At 40.4% G+C, this 9488-nt stretch overlaps 1 protein-coding gene and 1 long non-coding RNA gene across 2 annotated transcripts in view; both read right to left on the reverse strand.

The window, feature by feature from the left end:
* LOC107702151 (lens epithelium-derived growth factor-like) overlaps positions 1 to 747 on the reverse strand; it is a 13235-nt gene extending 12488 nt beyond the window's left edge. Inside the window, exons 1-3 of the mRNA XM_016504392.1 lie at positions 565 to 747; positions 215 to 307; positions 44 to 105 (exon numbers count right to left, since the gene is read on the reverse strand). Of these exons, the coding sequence (XP_016359878.1) occupies positions 44 to 105; positions 215 to 307; positions 565 to 582 (173 nt within the window). The 5' untranslated portion in view covers positions 583 to 747. The remainder of the gene's footprint in view (positions 1 to 43; positions 106 to 214; positions 308 to 564) is intronic.
* Positions 748 to 2976: 2229 nt separating this feature from the next.
* The window catches only part of LOC107702158 (uncharacterized), a 14580-nt gene continuing 8068 nt past the window's right edge, over positions 2977 to 9488 (reverse strand). Inside the window, exon 3 of the long non-coding RNA XR_001635733.1 lies at positions 2977 to 3040. This is a non-coding gene — a long non-coding RNA (uncharacterized LOC107702158). The remainder of the gene's footprint in view (positions 3041 to 9488) is intronic.

Here is a 9488-nt window from a genome sequence, read left to right on the forward strand (position 1 = left end):
TGATTGTGTGTGTGTGAGTGAGTGTGTGTGTGTGTTTACTCACGTCGAGTGTGTTCCATAAAAGAAGATGGGGATCTTATTTTGGGGGGCTTTTCCTTCACCAATCTGAGTGACATATAAAACAACATACCGACAGTCAGATTTTAATTGACCTCATTTACATATAAGACTGTATGTGATAAATACGCCTTAAATCTGCTGTATATAAACTCACCCTGGCAGGCCAGAAAGGATAACCCTTCATCTTAGCAAACACTATGTCTCCTGGAATAAAATCCTCTGTGGTCTGATCAGATGTCATCTTCATCTGAGAAAACATAGGGTTAATTAATAACAACAACACTCGTTATGTGCCACCAACACACAGAAACAATAAACAAAACACTGGACCAGCAGATACACCGCTTATATTAATAAAATTAGCCTTATGGTTATGAACATGCCTCTGTTAAACAATAATATGACTTTATTATCATTCCACCGCTATCGATGAGGTAAATAAAATGATAGCCGTGTTTAGCTAGCTTAGGCTAACACAAGCATATTGTGTGCATACAAACTCACCTTCACTCCCTTCTGCATGTCTACTCCCTCAGAGGCCACTCTATAAACACTCAGATTTAAAAACAAGACGGAAAACACTCGAATTAAAAATATTATCACGCAATGAATGAAAAGACATGGAGAAGTGCATGAGAATGTGTGTCTCCCCTCAGCGCCGGTGGAATGGTTCGGCCCGCCTCCCGCTCAGCGTGACTGAGGAATGTACCACTACTGAGAGAGGGGGGTGGGTGAGGTTGTAATTACTTAAAATATAATTAATAACAGCTATTCTTCGCAACATTTAGATCAGCTACCACGTATTTTACCTTATATTTAATTACTTGCGAATTAAAAATTATAGTCGCAAACTGAAAAGCAAAATTGCGTCACTGTTTGTCAACATCGGTCGTTTAATAGTTAAGATTCCGCGGAAGGAAGCGGCAAAATAAAGACGTTTAAAATATTTTAACCCTTTATTTACTAATTTAGCAAAATAAAATAAACGTCCACGCGTAAATCAGAAGCAAACAGCGATACATGTTTTAATTAATATTTCGCAGTTTTTTATTCGCTTGTGGCCGTTGTCATGGTGAGCGCGGAGGAAATATGGCGCCAGATTCAAACAGAAGCTGATGGAGTTTACGCTTTAATATTTTATTATGGTATCTGTACTTTTACTCTAGTAAAATTTAAAACGAGTACTTGTACTTTTACTAGAGAAATGTTACATATTTATGTATGAGTTATGTAGTCTCTCTTAAAAAGGGGTCATATGATGCGATTTCAATTTTCCCTTTCTCTTTGGAGTGTTACAAGCTCTTGGTGCATAAAGAAGATCTGTAAAGTTGCACAGACTAAAGTCTCAAATCCCAAGAGATATTCTTTATAAAAGTTAAGAGTAAGCCACGCCTACCTAAAACGGCTCGTTCTAACACGCCCCCACATGTCTACGTCACGATGTGGGAAGATTTGCATAACTCCGCCCAAATGTTCACGCAAAGAAAGAAGGCGTAACTTTTATTCTCGCTGTAGTATTGTTTGGGCAGTGTAGAGTAGTGCTTGTTTGTCATTTCTCCGATCACAAATGCAGACATGGTTTTATGTTTACGCGGCGCGATGCAATGCAACGCGTAAAAAGACAGTATAAGTCATTATAATCAGTAATCATGTCCCCACTGGATGCAACAAATGCCTCGTTTATAATGGGTTTTAATGTTTTTGTCTCGTCGCTCCGGGACACGGCATCAACAGTATGTGAGGGGCGTAACAGTTCCGTCACACGCTTGATTCGGCCAATCACAACGCATTGGATAGCTGGCCAATCACAGCACACCTCGCTTTTCAGACCGATGAGCTTTGTAAAAATCGACGCGTTTCAGAAAGGCGGGGCATAGAGGAGAAACAATAATGCTCACACACACAAAAACACCTGTGTCGCACTCTTAACAGGACTGTGAATCTTCACTGGTTTCACGATTCGATGCGTTTACGAGTATCATGTCAACGATTCGATTCACTATGATATCATAGTTTTCAATATTACTGCACATGGCTACATTTTCATATCAAATTTATTTTGTGCATTTTTAGTAAATTATATAAGCAGGCTACTTTTTAAAATAATTTCAAATGAATAATAAATCAAAACAATTGTTAAGAATTTAACCAACTAAATATAGCTTCAAAACATACAAGCAAATATAAAGTAATAAAGGGGGGAAAAGACAATTACAAGTGATAAACAAAAAGTACTTTCAGTATCTGAGAGTGCTTTAAGTATCCGAAAGTTTACAGACAATCATAGTTATGAGTTTTTCTTTTTTCCTCAGCATTATTTCTGTTTGATTATTACTGATGAGATCACAGACAATAGGCTGCATTCACACTAATGCACAGATCTGTTTCCACATATCAGATGTTTTGTCCTGTTCTGAAAACATAACTGATTGTGTTTACATCAATTTCATATCATAAAAGGATGGAAGGAATTATATATTATTTAGAAACAGTCATGAACTACATTGAAGCTACTTAAGGGGAAAATAATAAATAATATTTAATAATAAATCATATAATTACAAATCAGAGCATTATTTATCTGGCACATAAAGAATGAGGTGTAAAGAAGTGTGAGAACATCAAACTACAACATGTCTACACTAAATACAACCAATACAGCTAAAAAAACATAATTTCGAACACCAATCAACTGCAGTATTTAATGACATTTTATTTATTTTCATAATTAGTTTTCTTGTACATTTAGCAGAATTATTAAATAAGTTACTTGCCATTTTTTCTCATGAAAGCTGCAAACCACATGTTATTTCTTTGGTCTGCTGGTTTTAAAGCAGGGACGCTTATTTCATCAAACACATTAATGCTTGATTATCCGAGTAAGCGACAGTCACAGTTTTCACGCAGATGCTGGATGTCAGAGGAGCGTGTGTGTTTGTGTAATCCTCCACTCTGTGGAAATCCTCTTTCCAGTCGCCATCTACAGATGAGGAGAGATGGATTATTATGGCGTTATTTTAATGACAAATGTCGAGAGCGCATTATTGCAGCGTGAAAGCACATTAATACAATGCGCAAGCGCGAATCTCTCCGCTCGCGCGCGGATTTCCTTTGCTCTCGCACAAAACCGGACGCGCGCGCTCTCAGATACACGCTGCTCTCGCCCGGAGAGTATGGAAGGCCAAAAAGGCCAAAAACACGAGACGCGTTAAAATTCACGTGTTTTTGGCCCTTCTGGCCTTCCATAGGAGAGAGTGCGCGCACTTAAAACGTGTCTCTCCTCTCACTCAAACTGTATCCTGTGCACTCACAAATCTCTCTGTGCTCATGCGCTAGATATTAATTATTTTTGCACCTGAATTAAACATTGTCAAATGTTATCAACCAATGAGATTTCAAAGGTGGATCTTGTAATTTCTTTATAATTTAATACTACTAAATCATAATAATCAAATATTAGAAATGAATCGGGTGCTTGGATTATTTGTAAATACTCTATATCTGAGCGCGCGCGTCCGGTTTTGTGCGAGAGTAAAGGAAATCCGCGCGCTCGCGGAGAGATTCGCGGTCGCGCATTGTATTAATGTGCTTTCGCGCGACAATAATGCGCTCTCGACATTTGACATTAAAATAACGCCATATTATGGCTGTAGGTCTCAGTTCATGAAGATTATCTGACTGTCAGTGGCTGCTTACACTGGCTGCCAGGGATGTGCTGAGTGAGTGTCTATGTGTGTGTGCGTGCGTGCGTGCGTGTGTGTGTGTCGCTGTTGCATCAATGCAAACTCCTCAACTTTTGGTGAAAATTCACCTTTTTGAGATAAAAAAAACAGTATCTATGTATTTATAAACTCTGTCTTTTGAGAAAAAAAAAGCCATATATATATATATAAATTAAATAGAATTAAATTCGAAATTGTGGGACAAAAGTCAGAATTGTGAGTTTGTGTGTGTGTGTGTGTGTGTATATATATATATATATATATATATATAAAAGATTATATAAGATATATATAAAAGATTATATAAGATATATAGAAAAGATATACAAGATCAAAGATTCACGCTCCGAAGTTCCGATCTGAACCAAATGATTCACAATAAGCACTTTGAAGTTCCGATCTGAATCAAATGATTCGCGATACACACATTGTAGTTCCAATCTGAACCAAATGATTCGTGATAAGCGCTCCAAAGTTCCGATCTGAATCAAATGATTCGTGATAAGCGCTCCGAAGGTCCGATCTGAATCAAATGATTCATGATAAGTGCTCCGAAGTTCCGATCTGAGTCAAAAGATTCGCGATACGCGCTCTGAAGTTCCAATCTGAGTCAAAAGATTCGCACCCTGCTCCGAATTTCCGATCTGAATCAAATGATTCGTGATACGTGCATTGAAGTTCCGATCTGAATCAAATGATTCGCGATACGTGCATTGAAGTTCCGATCTGAATTAAATGATTCGCGATACGTGCATTGAAGTTTTGATCTGAACCAAATGATTTGCGAAAAGCGCTCCGAAGTTCCGATCTGAATCAAATGATTCGCGATACGCGCTTTGAAGTTCCGATCTGAACCAAATGATTCGCAATAAGCGCTCCGAAGTTCCAAACTGAACCAAATGATTTGCGTTAAGTGTTCCGAAGTTTCGATCTGAACCAAATGATTCGCAATAAGCGCTCCGAAGTTCCAAACTGAACCAAATGATTTGCGTTAAGTGTTCCGAAGTTTCGATCTGAACCAAATGATTCGTGATAAGCACTTTAAAGTCAAAAGAGCCACGAACCCGCTCTGAAGTTCAGATCTGAATCAAAAGATTTGCGAGCCCGCTCCGAAGTTCGGATCTGACTCAAATGATTTGCAATACGCGCTTTGAAGTTCCGATCTGAACCAAATGATTCGCGATAAACACTCCGAAGTTCGGATCTGAAGCAAATGATTCGCAAGAAGCGATTTGAAGTTACTCTCTGAACTAATGATTGGCGATAAGCGCTCCGAAGTTCCCATCTGAGTGAAAAGATTCACAAACGTGCTCCGAAGTTCCGATCTGAATCAAATGATTTGCGATACGTGCTTTGAAGTTCCGATCTGAACCAAATGATTTGCGATAAGCACTTTGAAGTTCCGATCCGAGTCAAAAGATTTGTGAACCCGTTCCACAGTTCCGATCTGAATCAAATTATTCGTGATACGTGCTTTGAAGTTCCGATCTGAAACAAATGATTCGCGATAAGCACTTTGAAGTTTCGATCCGAGTCAAAAGATTTGTGAACCCGTTCCACAGTTCCGATCTGAACCAACTGATTCACGGTAAGCGCTCCGAAGTTCCGATCCGAGTCAAAAGATTTGTGAACCCGTTCCGAAGTTCCGATCTGAATCAAATTATTCGCGATACGCGCTTTGAAGTTCCGATCTGAACCAAATGATTTGCGGTAAGTGCTCCGAAGTTCCGATCTGCACCAAATTATTCACGGTAAGTGCTCCCAAGTTCCGATCTGAACCAAATGATTCGCGATAAGCACTCCGAAGTTCCAATCTGAGTCAAAAGATTTGCAAACCCGCTCCGACGTTCCGATCTGAACCAAATGATTCGCGGTAAGCGCTCCGAAGTTCCAATCTGAGTCAAAATATTTGCAAACCCGCTCCGACGTTCCGATCTGAACCAAATGATTTACGTTAAGTGTTCCGAAGTTTCGATCTGAACCAAATGATTCGTGATAAGCACTTTAAAGTCAAAAGAGCAACGAACCCGCTCTGAAGTTCAGATCTGAATCAAAAGATTCGCGAGCCCTCTCCGAAGTTCGGATCTGACTCAAATTATTCGCAATACGCGCTTTGAAGTTCCGATCTGAACCAAATGATTCGCAATAAACACTCCGAAGTTCGGATCTGAACATCTGAATCAAATTATTCGCGATACGCGCTTTGAAGTTCCGATCTGAACCAAATGATTCTCAATAAGCGCTCCGAAGTTCCAATCTGAGTCAAAAGATTCACAAACCAGCTCCGAAGTTCCGATCTGAACCAAATAATTCGCAATAAGCACTTTGAAGTTCCGATCCGAGTCAAAAGGTTTGTGAACCCGTTCCACAGTTCCGATCTGAACCAAATGATTCGCGGTAAGCGCTCCGAAGTTCCGATCCGAGTCAAAAGATTTGTGAACCCGTTCCGAAGTTCCGATCTGAATCAAATTATTCGCGATACGCGCTTTGAAGTTCCGATCTGAACCAAATGATTCACAATAAGCACTTTGAAGTTCCGATCCGAGTCAAAAGATTTGTGAACCCGTTCCGAAGTTCCGATCTGAATCAAATTATTCGCGATACGCGCTTTGAAGTTCCGATCTGAACCAAATGATTCACAATAAGCACTTTGAAGTTCCGATCCGAGTCAAAAGATTTGTGAACCCGTTCCGAAGTTCCGATCTGAATCAAATTATTCGCGATACGCGCTTTGAAGTTCCGATCTGAACCAAATGATTCACAATAAGCACTTTGAAGTTCCGATCCGAGTCAAAAGATTTGTGAACCCGTTCCGAAGTTCCGATCTGAATCAAATTATTCGCGATACGCGCTTTGAAGTTCCGATCTGAACCAAATGATTCACAATAAGCACTTTGAAGTTCCGATCCGAGTCAAAAGATTTGTGAACCCGTTCCGAAGTTCCGATCTGAATCAAATTATTCGCGATACGCGCTTTGAAGTTCCGATCTGAACCAAATGATTCACAATAAGCACTTTGAAGTTCCGATCCGAGTCAAAAGATTTGTGAACCCGTTCCGAAGTTCCGATCTGAATCAAATTATTCGCGATACGCGCTTTGAAGTTCCGATCTGAACCAAATGATTCACAATAAGCACTTTGAAGTTCCGATCCGAGTCAAAAGATTTGTGAACCCGTTCCGAAGTTCCGATCTGAATCAAATTATTCGCGATACGCGCTTTGAAGTTCCGATCTGAACCAAATGATTCACAATAAGCACTTTGAAGTTCCGATCCGAGTCAAAAGATTTGTGAACCCGTTCCGAAGTTCCGATCTGAATCAAATTATTCGCGATACGCGCTTTGAAGTTCCGATCTGAACCAAATGATTCACAATAAGCACTTTGAAGTTCCGATCCGAGTCAAAAGATTTGTGAACCCGTTCCGAAGTTCCGATCTGAATCAAATTATTCGCGATACGCGCTTTGAAGTTCCGATCTGAACCAAATGATTCACAATAAGCACTTTGAAGTTCCGATCCGAGTCAAAAGATTTGTGAACCCGTTCCGAAGTTCCGATCTGAATCAAATTATTCGCGATACGCGCTTTGAAGTTCCGATCTGAACCAAATGATTCACAATAAGCACTTTGAAGTTCCGATCCGAGTCAAAAGATTTGTGAACCCGTTCCGAAGTTCCGATCTGAATCAAATTATTCGCGATACGCGCTTTGAAGTTCCGATCTGAACCAAATGATTCACAATAAGCACTTTGAAGTTCCGATCCGAGTCAAAAGATTTGTGAACCCGTTCCGAAGTTCCGATCTGAATCAAATTATTCGCGATACGCGCTTTGAAGTTCCGATCTGAACCAAATGATTCACAATAAGCACTTTGAAGTTCCGATCCGAGTCAAAAGATTTGTGAACCCGTTCCGAAGTTCCGATCTGAATCAAATTATTCGCGATACGCGCTTTGAAGTTCCGATCTGAACCAAATGATTCACAATAAGCACTTTGAAGTTCCGATCCGAGTCAAAAGATTTGTGAACCCGTTCCGAAGTTCCGATCTGAATCAAATTATTCGCGATACGCGCTTTGAAGTTCCGATCTGAACCAAATGATTCACAATAAGCACTTTGAAGTTCCGATCCGAGTCAAAAGATTTGTGAACCCGTTCCGAAGTTCCGATCTGAATCAAATTATTCGCGATACGCGCTTTGAAGTTCCGATCTGAACCAAATGATTCACAATAAGCACTTTGAAGTTCCGATCCGAGTCAAAAGATTTGTGAACCCGTTCCGAAGTTCCGATCTGAATCAAATTATTCGCGATACGCGCTTTGAAGTTCCGATCTGAACCAAATGATTCACAATAAGCACTTTGAAGTTCCGATCCGAGTCAAAAGATTTGTGAACCCGTTCCGAAGTTCCGATCTGAATCAAATTATTCGCGATACGCGCTTTGATGTTCTGACCTGAACCAAATGATTCGCGATAAGCACTTTGAAGTTCCGATCCGAGTCAAAAGATTTGTGAACCCGTTCCACAGTTCCGATCTGAATCAAATTATTCGCGATACGCGCTTTGAAGTTCCGATCTGAACCAAATGATTCGCGGTAAGCGCTCCGAAGTTCCAATCTGAGTCAAAAGATTTGCAAACCCGCTCCGACGTTCCGATCTGAACCAATTGATTTACGTTAAGTGTTCTAAAGTTTCGATCTGAACCAAATGATTCGTGATAAGCGCTCCGAAGTTCCAATCTGAGTCAAAAGATTTGCAAACCCGCTCCGATGTTCCGATCTGAATCAAATCATTTGCGATACACACATTGAAGTTCTGATCTGAACCAAATGATTCGCGGTAAGCGCTCCGAAGTTCCAATCTGAGTCAAAAGATTTGCAAACCCGCTCCGATGTTCCGATCTGAATCAAATCATTTGCGATACACACATTGAAGTTCTGATCTGAACCAAATGATTCGCAATAAGCGCTCCGAAGTTCCGATCTGAACCAAATGATTTGCGATACGCGCTTTGAAGTTCCGATCTGAACCAAATGATTCGCGGTTAGCGCTCTGAAGTTCCAATCTGCACCAAATTATTCACGATAAGTGCTCCGAAGTTCCAATCTGAATCAAATGATTTGCGATACACGCACTGAAGTTCCGATCTGAACCAAATGATTCGCGGTAAGCGCTCCGAAGTTCCAATCTGAGTCAAAAGATTTGCGAGCCCGCTCCGAAGTTCGGATCTGACTCAAATTATTCGCAATACGCGGTTTGAAGTTCCGATCTGAACCAAATGATTCGCAATAAACACTCCGAAGTTCGGATCTGAACCAAATGATTCGCAATAAGCGATTTGAAGTTACTACCTGAACTAATGATTGGCGATAAGCGCGCCGAAGTTCCAATCTGAGTGAAAAGATTCACAAACCTGCTCCGAAGTTCCGATCTGAATCAAATGATTTGCAATACGTGCTTTGAAGTTCCGATCTGAACCAAATGATTCGCGATAAGCACTTTGAAGTTCCAATTCGAGTCAAAAGATTTGTGAACCCGTTCCACAGTTCCGATCTGAATCAAATTATTCGCGATACGCGCTTTGATGTTCTGACCTGAACCAAATGATTCGCGATAAGCACTTTGAAGTTCCGATCCGAGTCAAAAGATTTGTGAACCCGTTCCACAGTTCCGAGCTGAATCAAATTATTCGCGATACGTGCTTTGAT

Source organism: Sinocyclocheilus anshuiensis, unplaced genomic scaffold (assembly GCF_001515605.1).
Source record: "Sinocyclocheilus anshuiensis isolate Anshui unplaced genomic scaffold, SAMN03320099.WGS_v1.1 scaffold1762, whole genome shotgun sequence".
In the NCBI taxonomy this organism is placed as follows: domain Eukaryota; kingdom Metazoa; phylum Chordata; class Actinopteri; order Cypriniformes; family Cyprinidae; genus Sinocyclocheilus; species Sinocyclocheilus anshuiensis.